This window comes from Aythya marila (genome assembly GCF_965140915.1).
Source record: "Aythya marila genome assembly, chromosome: 1".
Classification (NCBI taxonomy): Eukaryota; Metazoa; Chordata; class Aves; order Anseriformes; family Anatidae; genus Aythya; species Aythya marila.
The window spans coordinates 150630679-150648710 of record NC_139042.1 but is presented as its reverse complement, the minus strand read 5'-3'; the positions used below and the strand labels follow the sequence as shown (position 1 = coordinate 150648710).

At 48.7% G+C, this 18032-nt stretch overlaps 1 protein-coding gene across 2 annotated transcripts in view; it reads right to left on the bottom strand.

Moving 5' to 3' along the window:
• Positions 1-18032, bottom strand: part of ABTB3 (ankyrin repeat and BTB domain containing 3) — a 161627-nt gene that overhangs the window by 47534 nt on the left and 96061 nt on the right. For both annotated transcript variants that reach the window (XM_082784185.1, XM_082784186.1), the window contains exons 3-4: positions 11622-11826; positions 1017-1169 (exon numbers count right to left, since the gene is read on the bottom strand). In XM_082784185.1, coding sequence (XP_082640311.1) covers positions 1017-1169; positions 11622-11826 — 358 coding nt within the window. The remainder of the gene's footprint in view (positions 1-1016; positions 1170-11621; positions 11827-18032) is intronic.

Sequence of the window (18032 nt, the reverse complement as noted above, 5' to 3'; positions counted from 1 at the left end):
TGAAACGCTCCAGATTTAGCTTTCAAAATTCAACATCTTTCTTCAATTAAATATTCAATAGCCGTGACTACAAAAATCTGATGCAGATCACAAAGTAAAGTACTATACTCTCTGCTGAAAGAGCATGTCAAGGCCAGAGTCAACAAAGCACAGCTGCTCCGATGCAGGTTGTCACAGCTAATCATGTAGATCGTTCCTCTGCTTTCTGTGTTGCAGGGAAGAATGCACCTACTGCCGTGTGAGAGGCAGACTGCTGAAGATTGTTTTTTACATACAAATTTGTGAAGTAGTATCAGTGAGTAATTTCTACTTTGGCAGATTCATAATGCCTTTTCATATGAAAATCAAAGCCAAGTATAAGCTTGATTCCAGCGCAGCCCTAGATCATGCTGTTATACATGTACATAATAATAAAGCAAAACAGACACTAAAAGCATATCCTGGCAATAAATACTTTAGGACTTCATTAGAAAACCAAAAGGTCACACTTGATACACGAAAAAGTCAAATTATCCAGACTGACATTTACAACTAATTTGAACTGACATTAGCATGAAAAATACAATTTTACTGCAAGAGGTAGCATTACCTATAAGTTTAAATGTGCCCTTTCACCATTAGTGCTGAAAACAAAGCAGTGAAAATATCTGCAGCCCTGCCAATTAGATCTCGGTAATTCTAGAGCGAAGCGTTACGAAGCAGACAATTAGCAGAAGATTTCAGCCCCTCATTACCAAGCCGAACCTACTAGTGAGAGAAAAAAAGCAGGCGAGCAGATGATGGGCTCGATCCAGCTGTGAGATATTCAGGCACCCATTACCATGCAACCACCGGCTTATCCAGGGATGTGAGCAAATACCAGAGCCGATTTCGCAACGCACGCAGCGACGAGCCCGAGCATCCGTGCACCTCTCCGGGAAATAGAGAGAGCCCTCTGCCTGCCTGCTAAATCGCTGTCACTAGGAGAGAGAGAGACATTATTCTGCACAAAGCACCAGATCGTGGTGTGGACTTACTTCAACTGTCGAGGTTCGCAGTCAACTCCAGGCAGTAAGAGCCTCGCTGCCTGCCGTACGTCATCACTGTCCACCGAGAAGCTGCGACGGTGCCCCGCGTGAGCCACGGCAACCCGTATCCACTCCATCAGGGGAGGCAGCACAATGAACGGCCTGGGAAAAGCACACAGACATGAGTGCTGTGGTACAGCAGCAGCAAAATCAGAGGTATAGGGTGCACGTGTGTGTGTGCGTGTGTGTGTGTGTGTGTGTGTGCGATGTACAGAGAGCACAAACAGGGAGAGAGAAGGGAAGATGCAAAACGAAACCATGGGAGAGCAACTGGCTCAGCAAATTTCACGCAGGTCTAAATCAAGATGTCTCGCCCTGTCTCTAAAGCAGGATTATCTGAAGAGTGAGATTTATGAGCCACGCTCATCTATGGGGCTCCTGTGAGGTCGGTGCGCCCCCCCAGCAAGCCCCCACCTCCCGCTTCACACCACGTATCCCAAAAAGAGGGCAGGAGCCCGGCACAGGACCACATCCCGCTCTGGGTCACACACTGGGGCTGGGAGTGCTTCCCTGCTGCTCTGCAAGGACTAACCAGGGTGGAGAGAGGGGACCCCCACACCCTGGGGTGCCAGGAGTGCAGAGGTGATGCGCAAGGCTGTCTCCAGCAGCTCCCATTGATGCGATGTGCACTTCGTGCTTGGAGCTGAAAGCAGGACCTCTGCAGCTGATCCCACTGTGTTGTTGAGGTTATCTGTGAGCAGCATCAGAAATCAGCCCGGTTCATTTCACTTTTTCACTTTGCAGCCTACCGTTGGCTGTATGAGATTGCTACACCTTTAGGTACCAGCTGTTCTGCCACTTGAGCAAAAATACACAGAACTGCCCCGTAAAACGCACAGTGGGACTTGGCCACAGCCCCCTCTGGAGCAAGGTCACTGTCAGAGGCACAGCCCCTCACTTTACAGGACCTGGACAGCCCCATGTCCTAGCAGGAGCTGCCCAGGCCTTACACAAAGCACACAGCACACAGTTTGCCCACATCTATGCTAAAAATTATTTGGGGATCAAGAGAAACGCACCAAACCACGAGTGAGAGCCTTGGTTTCAAGTCTGAGTTTAGAGTTAAAAAAATAAATACATAAAGCATCTGCAGCTGACCGTTTTGGAAGGCCCCTGCCTCTGAGATCGTGGTAGACAAAAGCCACAGAGCAACACAGGGTGCAACACAACTGCCCTTCCATCCCCAGCTGGGCTGTGTGGCTGTCCCGAAGGGAATTCCTCCACGGGCATCCTCTGTGGCTGTATGCAAAGTCTGGGTGGGGAAGGGTTGAGGAAGGGAAGAAGAAATCCCTCTTTATACAAATACAGTACAAAATTCTAAAGATTATCAAATCATTTAAAAAAATAATAATAATTCTGTTCAAGAGCAACCCGTAAACTATGCTGGGAGTCCTGTGCTTAGAGAGGAGCGCTGAAAACTCCTCAGACACAGCGAGACTGCTTTCATCCAAACTGCAAAGTGGGTACCCCGGCTAGGGGATATTAGCAGAGATTGTTATAATATGAGAGAGAGAGATGAAGCGTATAAATGAGTGCTGTCCTCAAGGAACATCTGTAATTAACCTGCTCCCACCTTCTTCTTCTGAACCTTATCCTTTTTGCTTCATTTCCTTCGTGGCTCCCCTTCCCCTCCTCTTTAGCTAGATATTCCCTCCGTTTATGAGCTCAGTATCTCATCCTAATACTGTTAGTGCAGCAGCATCCCCTGCTTTTGCTGCCTTCCTTTCTCCTGCTTCTTCTTATTCAATATTGCTTTCCCTGCCTTGCCTTTCCTTCCGTGGTCCCTTCCCACAGAGGAAAAAAAAAAAAAAAAAAAAGTCTGAATTGGATGCCCAGTAGGCAAACACTTTATATTTTAAATACATAATTTTACCCAAAAAGAACCCACCCTGAGAAAAACGATTTAATAGGATGTTGACTCTGGAATATCCTCTCCCTATTTATAGCTCTTTATGCCATTTATTTACCTTTCGAAAATTTGCCTTTACATAGCTCTGACATTAGTATTCTGAAGGGGGGATGAGACATTTCAGAAGCGCTGAAGGACGCAGAAGCCCTCAGGCCGCTAACTTTCCCTGGGACGCCGGCTTCCCAAATCGCACAGGCACGTAAATGCCTAACCTCCTTCTGAAATATAGCATCTTCTGCTGACTTGACACTTCCATTATTATCCCATTTAAATGCGCTTCCATCACCTCAAGACCGGGCTGCGTTTGTTTCTCAGCTTTTACCTTCTCCACACCTGCCGCCACCGTTGAAGCCGGCTGATAAGAAAAGAACAAATTCTCCCGCAGCCGCCGTGAAGAGATTTCCATAACCCAGCTAAATCGCGGTGACGGTCGGAGGAAGCAGAGTGAGCGCTTCTGTGCCTACAAGCGTGCGAAACACTAAGCTGGGAAGCACTGAGGGACAAAAGGGAAGGGAAAGCTGCTGCGTGCCCCTCAGGGCAGCTGGTGCCAAAGGGCTCCCCCGTACCTGTGCTCAGCAGGGCAGGCTGCCAGCCCCAGTTCCCTGCAGCCAGGACTGCTGCTTGTTTGCATGCTCTGTGGGTTAAAAAGTGTGCATTTTTCACCTAAACATTGATCCGAGAGCAGGGCTGGCCTCGCTGGCTATTAGAGAGGAGGGCGAGGGGAACAACTAATCGGTGGGAGCTGCTCTCCTTACTTACCGAGCACACGGTGGAAAAGAATTGCAAATCACACTGGAAGTGTAAAAACGCATATAATCACGCACAAACCTTGGTGCACTGGAAACAATTAATGGGAAACTAAATTCTAGGCTACTGTTTGCGTGAGTGAACACAGTCTGGGTCACAGAACTGAAGATATGCTTGTACACAGCCTTCCTACAAAAATACAGGGGACTCGGGGGCTCACTCTTTCTTCTCCCCTCTTGTGCAGGTCAGAAACTTTCCCAGCAGAAATCCTGATCCGCTGCAGTATAGAGCAGGGCAAATAAAACTGTTTACGGGAATTGTACCAGCCTTGCTATAAAATGTCAAACTTCAACAAGGAAAAAGAAATAAACAGGACTGTTTGGTGCAGCATACCCTGAAAAGGAAGAGAACTGCTATTCCGTGGAAGCCGAGGGACTTTCTCCAATGGCCAGTTGCACTCTGTCCGAGAGGACATGTGATTCACTCTGAATATATTACATTCCTTTTTCCAAGGCAAAAATATCTGAGCATGTCAGGGAGTTTGTATTTTGAGAAGAGACCCAAATAGGGTTGAGTGCAATAGGTTAAAAATACCCTTCAAGAGTCCATGCATCATGTGAAGGTTTTCTGTGTTTTTTGGTTTTTGTTTTTTTTTAATGCTATTTGTGCGCCAAAGAAGAAAGAGGAACACAAAGTTATAGGGAGGTGGCAGTCCACAAGATAACGTGCCATCAGCAAGATACGTACCACTTTCCAAATGACACCGTGCAAAAAAAAAAAAAAAGATGAGGAGAAAGCATCACATCACTAGCACACACAACTGATTTATCTCCACTGCACGAAGGCAGGCAACAACCAGGAGAGGTTGGTATTTTGTGTTTCAGAGCAGCCAAGCAGCAGATAGGCACCTTATACCTTTTGGAAGTGTGCACCTTAATCAGATCGGTCTGAGGGCAATATGAACCCGCTGGGCTGGATGGACTCTGCCAGAAGAGAACACAAAGCCAGGAGCAACTCAAGTGCCACAAAGCACCCTGTCGGGGCAGGGATCCTCGAGCGCTCTGACCTCCTCCTCCAGCCCCTCTCTCACGTGCCCTCACCGCTAAATGCACGCTCCAGGCTTCTTCGATTCACGGCCAGGAAGCTAAGTGTGAGCTCCAGTCACGTCCCAAAAAAGAACAGAATTCGGCACAGGCTCTGACGTTTGCCTGAGCTAAGGGAAGAAACGTCCCAGATGGCAATGCAGAGAGAGGGATGGGGGAGGAGAACAAGAAGGAGACCCCAAGAGGCCAGACCCTTCCAAGCACTGTCCTCTGGTCTCTGGCAAGGGGACAGCCAGTTCTTCTCAGAGCCCTCAGCAGGCTCCTACTTAACCTAAAAAGGGAATTATTGGGGCTGCTCTTGCCGCATCAAGACACTTCTTTTTACAGAAGCAGCACCCCAGGCCTCCTTCCACTTCCACACCTTCCTCTTAAAACCTGCGGGATGCACTGGGGAGGCGGCAGCACACGCTCAGCTCTGGCTGTGAAGGCCAAACCCTGACCCCGTCGGCTCCCACCCGCTCTCAGCATCTCTCCCTGCAGCCCAGCGCCCCACGCTTCCCTCACGGCTATTTCGGGACAGCAGGGGGGACCTGCGAGCTCCTTTGCCTTGCAGATATCCGCAGGCAACAACCAGGCGGCATCCCTTCAAACAGGGACAGCAGCAGTCTGCCTGCACACAAACACGAGATACTGACGGATGGAAGAGCAGGAAAAGCACCCGATGTAAAACACAATATGCTGCTCCAGTATTTCTACGTGGGTCTGCAGGGAGGCTGAGGATGATTTCTGTTTGCAGGATCCTTTAGCTGGTGAGGAGGATGCTAGGTGTTTAGGAAGCACGGGTGTTTAAAACTGCATGAGAGTCCGTGAGGGTGAGCGGTACTTCTGAGAAGCAGAAGGCCATACCCTTGACGAGAAAATGCCTATCCAGACAAAGGTAGGGAGATGTTTCTGCTTGCAGATATGAGTCAGCAACTTCAAAATTATGAAGAGATCTTTTCATTTGTTTGGCTTTATGCATTCACGGGTGTTGTTAAAAGAAAATCCCAATATACGAATTGAAAAGCACTCTCAGCTCTGACAATCTTTGTTTAGAAAGCATGATAAAACTATATATGCAATGTGAGTCCATTTCTTAGTGTTATTGGAGCACAGAAAAGCACATTTTCTCCAGTGTTTAGCACACATTTCAGATGGCTTTCTGGGCTGCAAAACGTGCATTTTATTATTTAAGCCATCAGCTACTTGTCTTCCTCGAGAGCAAATAGCTCCTGTTGCATTCAGGAGGTCCTGCACAGGGACCTGGCTCTAGCACGCAACTGTCCCACGCTGGGCAGCCCCCCTGTGCCTGATGAAGCCCCTAAAAAAGTGGCAATGCAACTCATCTGCATTACATTCAGGCTGAAGGATCGATCCTTGCTCTCACACAAGCCTCAGAGAGACCTGCCCAGGCGGAGGGAGGATACCTCAGCACTCGGGGCCTGCAGGAGGACATCTGCAAGTCACAGCCGGGGCCTGAACACGCAGTCCCCGCTGCCTCCTCTGCATTAAGGGGCGAGACCTGAAACACAACCGAGTCAGAGACATTTCCCAGGCAGTCCTGGCATCAGATACGACACGCCTGGCTGCGACATGCAGCCCTGGAAGGAAGCCAGCCCGAGGAGCGCTGAGGGGAGCGCGGTGCCGAGCGGCCTGGGCACCGCGCCGTTCCCCCGACGCTGCTAACAACTTTCTCTGTTTAAAAAAATCCCACAGCGATCGCACGGACAGCTCGGGTCTAGGCTGATAAATGAGATTTAGAAAGCAGCCCCAGCCCAGCGAGGGTGTCGTGTCTGACAGCAGAGCTACAAACACTGCCTGAGCTGCTCCGTGCAACATGTGCAATCCAGCGAGCTGCAGGCGGCTGCTGAAGGGATTTTAAAGAGTGGGAAGTTTGGTGTTTCGGATGCAAAGCTAGAGGATTTACTTAAGGATGAATTTGGGATTCCTTTTCAGTGGCTCCAAAAGAAATCAACCATGGTGTTAACTCAAGTGCAGTGAGGGCATCTTTACATCTGAAGTTTTCTACTAAATAGTGGATAAAACCTGATGGGGTTATATAGGGTTATGCCACACTGGCACATCAAGCACGTGCAATGCCTTCTGCACGTACAGACTGCAGGGTGAGCAGGTTTCATAGCAGGACTTCCACATTCCCAGTTCTCGGGGAGAGATGCAGTGCTTGCACTTTACCTGTTACTCAGCAGCCTTCCTCATCGCTCGCTCCACTTTCTGCTGGCCTTTGCTGGAGAGTGGCCTGCCCACGGAGCTCGTAGCACCCAACAGCTCACCCCAGGGCCACATTTCCCCAGCTGCCCCCTCACTGACATGGTTCTGTGGCTCTAACCTGTGCTACAGACACAGCTGCACCGTTTCTGAAGGTGCTTATATCAGCTCAGCTTATATTATAGCAGCAGACCACTCCCCCAGTTAAGGAGATCGCATCATGTTAATTAGCCAGGTACGCTCATAACTACCCAAGGCATGAAACAGAATTCAGCCGACAACCTGAACCCCTGCTGCTGGTCACAGTCAACTACAGGCTACAATTTTCAAGTGTGTACACGCAGTCAAGTGTGTATCTGTGTGCGTGCACATGCAAGGCAGGCAGAAAAATGAAAAGCAAGCAGCAGCCCCTGGGTGTTTCGTAAGGGATTGCTTGGCGTTCGGGGAAAAAGTGGTGAAGGCAAGTGGAAAGAGGGTTAAAACCAGACAGGTATCGATCAGCTCAATGAAGACTCGAGGGGAAAAGACAAAGGCAGAGGTGGCAGAGGGAGTTAGTGCTCATCCAAGGCAGAGGAAACGCTGGGGAAGGAGCTTTGCTGCCGCGTGAGCAGAATTAATGGGTGGCGCTGGCCGGGCTGCGCTGCTGAGCCACCGCTTCTCAAGGAGCTGTTAATGGGGAACATGGAGAGTTAGGAAGTAATGAGGGCTTTGTCAATACAGCTGTGGGTAAAAGTGGGTAAGGAACCACTTAAGGAGAAAAGCGCTGCACAAATCTGCAACTGCAGATTTCTGTGTTTTCCGGTGCTTAAGAAATTACTTGCGAAAATGTTGGAAGTGTTATAGAGGCTGAGAAGCAAAACACAGCCACGGGACAGATCCTTTTATTAAACCAGAAGCAGCAAGCTAGAAAGAAATCTTGGCAGCAGAGGTCTAATTGACAATTCTCTCCTCCTTTTTTTTTTTTTTTTTTTTTTTTTTTTTTTTTTTAATTCCCAGAAGAGCAGAAGAATGAACAAACCTAAATAATCTGCAGCCCCCCGCAGGTGGAGGTACCAGAGGAGCACTGGCTTCACAGACAGCACCTGGCACATGACAAACGTCTCCGTTGCATCCTGGCTGGATGAGTTAGCGACAGCAGACCCCACAAACAGGTCCAAATCCTCTCCTGTACCTCCACGTCTGCCAAAAGAGCCATCCACATGGTACCTGGGGCCATCAGATAACCCGTCCCAGCAGGACTGGCTTGCATTGGTGCCAACAGCACAGCCAAAAAGGCAGAGAGTTTATTGAAAACTGATCAGACTGAAAAAAAACACGTGAATTTGGAGGGGGCGGGGGATGTCACACATCTGTCTTCTGGTTGGGTTTACTGGAGTTGAGGAAGTGGGGAATCTTTTCCAGATCTGCTGAGAAATCCTGGCCACTTTCCATCTCCCTCCTTGAAAGCAGCCATCCCCCCCTTCCCCCAGCTTCATGGCACAACCATTTCCCCCTTTTATTTTATGCATGGATAACCACTGTTATAAATACACCTCATTCTTATTTCTTTACCTCCGTGAAGAGCAAACGCTGAGAAATGCTCCCTAGAAAATTCTCCCTAGAAGCGAGGGCTGGATTTATTCAAAGGTAAATGTCCCCTTTTATGCATCCCAGGAAACTTTGCAGGAGGTACGGATTTTTTGTGCTAGGAAGCGCTAAGCCAGGCAGGCCCTACCACTGCACCAGCTGTAGGGATTAAGCTCCAGCTTCCCTCCCATACCCAGCTGCTGCAGAAGCACACGCAGAGCCTTCGCAGCTCCCTAGCTCAACTTTGCTTCAGAGCCCAAGTCCCGGTGGACTGGAGATGGGTGGGAAGGACAGGAGCAGCTCCTGTGGGGCCACCGAGACCTGCAAGCACTGGGGGAGCTCTCTGGTCACACTCCGCAACCCTCTGCAGCCTGGGCATGCACGGTCGGAAGAGGAGGCCAAAACGGTAGCCAAGTTGTCCTTACGTGAGCCAAGGACAGCCCCTGTTCCATGGAAATCCTGTCTATGGCCAGATCCACTCGGTTTCTGGCTTCTCAGCACCAGCAGGGACCCAGAGAGGCCAGGGAAGGGGGAAATTGCCTAGTCTGCCTTCCTTCTCTCTGTGCTTTTCCAACATAAAAGTCATTGTCACAGCCTGAGAAGATGAGAGGGAATAGGGAACAGAGAGAAGGCATAAAGCTTGCAAATATTCTGCATATAAAAGTGTCATGTTTAACAAACCCGCTCCCTCATAAGGCATAAAAACCCATCCCGAAAACCGAAAACACCAGAAATCAGTCACGGACCATAAAGCATGGCCGCATGTAGGGAACAGCACCGATAATCTTTGACAGAAAATACGAAAGGGAGGCTTCTTGGAGCACTAAATAGAAGTCAGCTGAACCAGGCTCCTTCCCGGGCAGCACAGGACGCTCGCATCCAGCTGGGGAGGCATGCTGCAGAGCACAGCCAGTGGAAACATCTAGGCACGTGTTTAAACCTGCATCACTTCCACTTGTGTTTTCCAGCTCTAAGTACTACCGCATGTTTGATTAGGCAATAGAAGGAGTATCTGTTCCTTCCAAAGCTGACCACAAACTCTTGGCAATAACACCGAGTACTTACTTTGGCCCTAAACCACACAGCACAGTTGTTAAACCGGCCTTCCAAAGCGAGGCATCTTGCCAAACTGAATATTCGTAATAAAGCACAGAAGAAAAATTGCATCTGGCTTTATATAATCAGGATTTCAATTGCTCTCACAAAGACAAGATATATTAAGACTACCTCAGGAAAAGGAAAACCTAGTAAAGCAAATGCTAGAAGAGATTTTTCAAATATTCTTGCCCTGTTTTCTTTCCACGGGGAAGTCTTTAGAAATCTTACAAAACCAGAGCCTCATTTTTATTCACTTTTATAATCCCACTGGTCCCAACGGCATTACTCCCACAAATGAGGACTACAAATCAGGTGAGGATATTTTCTAATTTCAGTCCCCACTTTTAGCGCAGTACTAACCACAAACACTCTTGTTCACGAGTTAGTCCTTCTACTATGGAAAGGTTGGCTAGCAAATCACGAAATTACAAATAATTTTAAAGACATGAAAAAATAATTTCGAAGACATGAAAATCCTGGAGTTTTGTGACTTTCCTGCCTCCTTTGTTTTTTTTCATACTTGAGAAAAAACAGAGCAAAAAGCAAAAACCATACTCACTGAGTGACCCAAACCAGGAAAGAAACAAAATGCCATCCGAAGGAAGATGGCAAAGTTCCCAGTAACATCATTAATGCCAGAGTTTCATCTTGCATGATTTTCTATGAGCCAGTATAAAAATATTTCAGTGAAGATATCATATTATATACCGCTCACAATTATACAGATGATGACATACTCAAATGCTGCTTTTAAGATGCAAACCCCACAGTGAAACAATAACCAAGCCCCGTACATGCGGCTGTCAGGGCATGTGTGCAAATCAGAGTTTGGCTCACAAATACGGCACGATATTGAATATATACATCAGGACATATATGTGGAGTTCAGCTTCAAAAAAAAGCTTGCATATGCACCACCATGATACACATCCTGAAAATAAATCTCCGTTGCTTTCCAAGCACTGGTCACTCCTCTCATCTCCTCAGTGGTGATCGCTGGTTTTGGGCAGGGAAATAGCACGACATGCCTCAGGCCACAAGCAGAGGCAGAGCTTGGCTCACATTACTAGAGAGGCTGCTGGGTTTTTGACAAGATGACTTTATTTACTTGGCTGGAAAGCTGTCCTGGTTGCCCTCTGCTGTGCCTCGATGCTAAGCGACTGTTGCCCTCTGAGCAAGGGGATCAGCTGCCCTGTGCCAGGCACCCTGCGTGCCCATAGGCATTTGGTCACCCCATCACTGGTTTCAGCAGCATCTCCTCCTCCTCCTCACCTTACAGAAGACCTTGAGTCAGGACAAAGCTGCACAATTGCCTCCCCTGCGCTGGTTGTCACAAGAGGGTGGATGAAAGCAGCAGAGCCAGATCTGGCCATGTCCCCAGCAGGATGCCTCGCCAGCCAGGCAGGGGTTCACAGCCCCCGGGTTAATCCTGCACCAGGTACACATCACGCCTGGGCACCTGGCATAGCTGGGGCCCTGCGTCTTTAACAGCCCCTCCTCGCTGCACAGTACTCTATTCATTTTCCACTTCCCAAATCACAGCTGTCAGACCCTATTAATGTGTAGAAAAACACATTTAAACCCAAACCTGCTAGGCCCAAAATAGAAGTTCTCATTTTCTTTTCCAAAACACAGAATAGCTGAGCAACAAAGAAAGAAAACGGAAATCTCTACCAAGTGCACATCTGGAATCAATTTGCTGTATGTAGCCACTGGGTGTCACTTTTGATATATATTGGGTCAGCCATGGAGCACTTCAGCAAGAGAAACGGATTTCAAAAAGGTGATCCCAAACCAAAACAGACTGCTCTGCAGCCTCCTATGCACAAGCTGTAATTAGCAATTAGCCAGCAACGCTGATTTATCAGCGAAACTCAGCGAAATGTCTTCACAAAGATATTAAATACACCGTGAGGTGGCTCTTACCTCTCAGTCTGCAGCGTGACTTTGGACGGCTCCACGTTTGGGTTCTCCCACTCCATCTGCGGGCAGTGCATGAAGTAGCAGAGGGTGTACAAAGCCTCGGGCTCCCAGTAGAGCGACCCCTGCTTCTGGTGCATCGGCGTGCCGTTCCCGTGCTGCTTGGCGTTGAGTGGCTGGAGGTGGTGCATGGCTCGGGACACCAGGTCACCTGGAAAGCAAGATTAGGGTGAGCACCACGCTTTGAGCCCTCTCTCCTTCCCTCACGCTACCGCCTTTCCCCCAGTTTTTCAAACCAAGAGATGCACCAGGCTGTTTTCCCCTGCCGTTTAAGCTCAGGTATGTAACCAGGAAAAGGTAGTACAGGATCCTGTGCGCTCATTATTCATCGCCAGTTCTGACTTTGCCTGGTTGTTTACAGTGTGGTGACATACCTGGGCTGCAGACAAGCCCCCGAAGGCCTGCAGGGACGTGTTTCTGTGAATACAATGCAGTCTCTGCTCATCCAGCCCATCCATCAACAGCTTCTCTACTGGGATCTTACAGGGGACAGTCCCAAAGGCCTTCCTGAAGACCAGGTAGCCAATATCTGCTGCTCCCCCTCATCTACCGACCCAGTCATTTCCTGGCAGTGGGGACAATGCAGAGTGGCACCAAACTCTGCATTCTTGTGGTTAGGCAGTGCCAGGGAAATCCTGGGGCAGCCACGCAAATCCCAGCACGCTGCCCTGGGTGCCTGCCCAAATCCCAGCCCCTTTCCCCATAGGGGTGGTTGCTGTCCCCAAAGCAAGGAGGGCCACACCTATGGATGGACCTGTGAGCAGAGCTGGTCCCATGGCGCTGAAAAACGAGGCTTCAGGCAGTACCATCAGAAATGTGCAAGCCAAAATTAAAATTTTTAAGCCCAGGCTGGTCTAGGAAACTTCATAATGTTAGCAGAACAGGAAATCTGAGACGTGGGCCCACCTGAGCTGTTCAGGGGACCAGGGAACAGAAAATGGCCCATCAGAAAGATGCTCATTGTCTCCCTCTACGATCACGTGGTGCCGAAAGTTTCCTCGCATTACAGGTAAGGGAAATAAGCTGCACCATGCAGACCGTGATCAGCAGACCCAGCAAATGAGATTCGGTTAGCAGGCAAATGTAGAGGCAGGAGCACCGACTCTCTAAGCACTATACTGCTTGTAACTAATTAGCTAAAAGATGTCCCTCTGAGGCAGTGGGTTTTACGATGTTAGCTGTCTAGTGACCACTATATAAAAGGCAGCAAAACAATTTTGGTCATAAACGGCCTGTTTTCACGTGTTCAAATCATCCTGAAGGTTCTTTGGGGGAAAATAATGATTTCTGATCAAATCAGATGGTTTGTTTTAAATGAAAATCTTAGCAAAAGCCTTTTGGGTCATTCTTGAGCTATACAAAAGCAAGTGATAGGGAAAAGAAGGCATAATTTTCCCATTCGAAGAAAAACTCACACACTTCCTTTTATTTAGTTTTCCCAAATGACCACTGAGCACTGAAACTTGGAAGGAAAAGTTGGAAACGTACACTGAGGTAGGAACGTAACACCAGATCTGAAAACAAACCAAAACAACAAAAAAAAAGCTGAACAATGAGCCTACAGACAAACTTCAAGAAGCATTTTGCTTGTGTGCAAGGCAGAGAAAAAGCTTTTTTTTTTCCCCAAAAAAATCCCACCCCTGTTAACACATCACAGTACCTCCTCTCTCTGTCCAGCCTGACTTGCACAGGGAGCGCTGCTGCTGCTGCTGAGATAACGTGCAGCAGGGAGAAGAGAAACATCTCACTGAAAAACGTTCAGCCCAATCCTCCAAAAACACAGTCTTAAAACCATGAGCAGACGAAAACCACTGGCATGAGAAAACTGCCGAGTCCATGATTTCAGGGTTTTGACACAATTTTTGCTGCACTCTGCAATATTCTTCTGATTCAAAGCTTTCATTTAAAAATAGTTTCTGCCTTTTCCCCCTGCCAGGAAATTGCCATGATAGGACCAATCTTGCAGCCCTGCATGCTCATAATTTCCAAGAGAAGCTGTGCATGCAGAAAGCCTGCAGAATCGGGTCCCCGAGAGGCACAGATGTGCCTCTGAGATGATTAAACAGTCCTGCTCAAAATCATCTGCAGTCGAGGAGCAGCAGCAGGAAAGTTTGGGACAGCCATCACTCATCCCGTTCTGTCACAGCAGAAGTGCATTGCCAAGACACACACGGGGACATTCAACTGCTAGCAACATCACCGAGAGCAGAAGTCAAATCTTTTTTTCTGCAAAAGGAATGAAGGTTGTGTAGAAGTGCTAAGTGCAACATCCAGGTTTAGCAATAATTGCAAAAGCAAAAAAAAAAAAAAAAAAAAAGAGTTGCACTAAATTCGTTCTTTTCAGGCCCAAGGCACCACGGCAATGCAGCATGTGGTTACGGTTAAGCACTTGACCGGTCCTCGTTAAGTGGATTGGGATGGCACGCATCAGAGAACTCCTCTGGTTTCTGTACCACCAGATGAATAAAATCAGGGCACAGTTTAGGCCAAGGTTCAGCCAGCAGCATTACTTCACCCACGTTCCTCATCAAGCGCCGGGGCAGTGCGACTCGTATGACACATCCAGCACTGGGGGAAGCGGCACGGTGAGTAAGGAGGAGCAGCAGCAGCAGGAATGACGTGCGCAGGGCAGCCAGCTCAGCATCGCTGCTGATGCAAGCCTGGAGGGACTCGAGCCTCACTGGAATTGATGGCGAAACTGCAATCAATTTCACTACGACCAGGAGTTCATCCTTTTATTCTGTATTTCCTCAACTGCTTCGTAAGGAAGTCAAACCAATTCATGCCATTAAAGCTCAATTAATGCTTCTTATGTATAAAGCATCATTTAATTACATTATACCAAGAATTGATCGGCTTAGATCTTGCCATTCCCTTTGCTATGTTATCTCTGGTTACACTTGAAATACAGGCTCTACCAACAATTATTATAACATTCCTCCATCGGAGACAACTCAAGGCTTAAATAATCAATACCTATAAAGCACTGAGCTTCAGAGAGGGCAGTAAGCAAGCAGAAAAAGCCACATTATGATCTTGCTGTCTACCAGGCGAAGCACTGAACAGAGGACAGGGATCTCAGGTTTCTATTTCATTCTGCTGTGTAACCTTGCAGCAGCCACTGCAACCCCCCCGAGCCCTTCTCCTCCTCCAGCCACATCCTTTTACAGAGCCAAATCTTCAGGGCAGAGCTGGGGTCTGTGCACATCAGGGCTGAGGATGGAGCTGGCAGGTGTGCGTGCACTGTACAGCAGTATTTATGCATAGACTGCAAAATGTAGGGTGGCGTAACAACTGGTTTGAGATGTATGTGTGCTGTGTCAGACCCCAACGCGTTTTGAGGTACCTGTTCCTCCTTGCTAAGGTGCTTTTGGTCCGCAACCCATCTGAGGAGCAGACCGGGGAACCCAACTGCCTGCTGACGAAACCCCTCGCCAATGTTACTATCATTTTAATTTAAACCAGATAAACATTTCCACAATTTGTGCAGCACGAGCCAAACGAGCCGCCGCACAAACTGCTCCGCTGGCAGAGCCGCGGAGAGCAGGCATCACATCGCGTGGGACGGACCAGGAGACGAGCAGGCTCGGGAGGGAGGATGTTGGTGCTGCCAGAGCTTGGGAGACAGCAAAGACAGGAGCAGGCCCCAGGCTGGAGATCGGCAGCCCTGAGGAGAAACAAGGTGCTGGACATAGCTGGCAGCAAAGGAGGGGAGAAACCAGCACCACGCGAGCCTCCAGCATTTCGTCCCTCCCATGACCACGAGAGGCATGGCCCACTGCTGCTGCTGTCAATTCAGAGCTTTGTGGGAAGGCGAGACCCACATACATTGGATTTAGAGATTCAGAGCATTATGTAAGGCGCGTGCCGTGACACGGGCCTGGTTTGAGGCCATACTGAATATTTAAGGAACAGCTCCACTGACTGCAGGCCGAAGATGCGATGTGACAGGGAAAGTTCAGCTGCACGGGGGTGGTACGTTCAGCAACCCACAGCACACAGCCCGGCTGCTCGAGCCCTCTTGACAGCGACCAGCTAAGCATTTTTTTTTGCCTGTGTTTGCCTCTAGTAAAAGCCGCTCTCAGAGCTGTGATTATTTCAGAGCCCAATGCTTACAGAATAACAGATCGATCTCAAGTCTTGTAATAAACAATGGGGAAAAAAGAAGGAAAACAGAGGAGGAAATCATAGATGCCCATTACCCACTTCTGAGAAGCTTCCTGCAGGATTTTATGATCTAGCTTGATGGACTTGATCACGGTTTTCAGAGGGATAGCCTTGCAAAGCCTACATTGTTCAGCTGGGTGTGTGCTTGCATAACCATGGCCATAACCACGACAGGTGAATGACAGTGGACAAATCCTCACAGAGCCACTCCCGATGACACCTACCTCAAGTTTTTCTTGTTCCAAGAAACATGCTCTAAAGCCTTAAGAACAACTTGTAAACAGTGTTTCTGCACACAGATAACAAGGCACACACTTGTTCAGCCCACGTCTTTCCTTCAAAGCCCAGGGGAGGGACCCCAAATTGTCCTGTTAAGGCATGGTGCAAAGCAGCAGGCCGTGTTTCTAGCACACCAGGTGATGGCCTCCTGCCAGCAGCACCCATCAGTGCAGTAACAGCGCTCTCTGCTCACCCCTCCAGGACTCTGGTTTGTGTGCAGCCTGCTCTGGGGAATCGTGCCCTGTGGTGGAGCTTGTTGACAGTGAGTATTGCTGCTTCGCTGTGCTACCTGGATGAGGATGAAAATGTTCTCCCAACAGAGCAGGCCAGAGCCACGAAACGGACCTTCAGATCTGTCACCACCCTCCTGTGATCTGTCCACATCATCAAGACAAGTGTTGGCCAGAGAGCTGCACTCCAGGCGCCAACTTGCACAGCATGGCCAGCGGCTTTCAAAGTCTGCCCCGTTGCAAGCACACGACTCAGATTCAAAACTCACTTTCTTGACATGGATTTGCTTTGCAGCTCGGTGCAAAAACCTTGGATCTATGTATGGCTTTTGCTGAGGGGAGACTGTATTGAAAATGTGAGTTATGAGCCTGATAATAAACCAAGATCCACTCAGGCTGATTGCTATCTGGTAGCCATGGCATCCTGCATCCTTCCCACAGCGTAGTGAAGCCTCTCCTCCTTTCTGCCTGCCTGTTGCATCTGCCTTCTGTACTGATGTATTGCTAGAGTCCCCCCAGGCGTGTGCCTGTAAGCACACGAATGCAGGTGAACACAAGTGGTTTAACTGTGCCTGCTGCAGGACAGCAGAGAGCCTCCAGTCATCTGCTCCGCCGGCCGCCCAAGCCATCCACAGGCTTTCGACTCCAGCGGCACTGCTCCTCCACGCTTGCTCTGCCTCTGGTACTGCACCAAGCTGCGTGTTTCAAAGGCAGCTGAACAAAAAACTGCTTGAGGAAAACCCTCCCTCAGAAGATTTACGGGAGGTCTTCGTGTCGTTAACTCGAGGCCCATCTGTACCAGGAAAGGAGGCTGCAGAAAGCTAGGGAGGGAGCGCACAGCGCAGCATCCATCGCATACCTTAACGTGTGTGTGCTCTCAGCACTGAGTATATTCAAACACGAAGCTGTGCTATTCTTGGCGTAGTGTATAATAGATTAAAAAGCCTGGGGCTATGGGTGCACTCGGGGTGCCGTAACGTGCACCCAGTGGAATATCGTGCCTGCTGCAAATTCATCACCGAGCTCACCTTGAGATAACCTCCCCATTTCTGTCGTATCCGCCTGCCTCTGGTGCCCGCCTTGTACCCCTGTGTGAATTTGTTCCTCGCTATGCCAGGCAATCTTTTCATCTCCTAACAGCCACTTACCTCTGCAACAGAAAAGCAGAGGAAGGAGTTTGCGGTCCCAAACTCCGCATTTGGCAGCAAAAGACAGGACCAGGACACGAGCAGCCAATTTCCAAAGAGCGGCTCCCCTGTGGCCTCCGACAGATCATTTAACCTTTTATCTCAGCTTATCCCGCCATCACAAGAAGGTTCTATTTATATGACAGAGTACGTGTTTGCGTGCAGTTCAGTGTTTGCAAAGCCTTTGAAGATAGAGAAATTAAGGATTGGATATAACCCATAAAAAAGCCGCAGTAATAATTAAACCTTTTCAACTTCACATACCTACCATAATAACACTATTACCTTCAGAATCTCCTACCCAATGAGGCAAGCATAATGTTTACGTTTGATTCCCCTCATACCTTGTCAGCTCCAAACAAAACAGCCTTTGACTCAGATGAGCTATTCAACTGCCAACCTAAGGCAGAGCTTTCACTCTGTCTTTCTGGACCACCGTAGTTGGATTTTTCTTTGGCTTAACCTGGATCCACGTCTTTAAATGTTGAATTAAG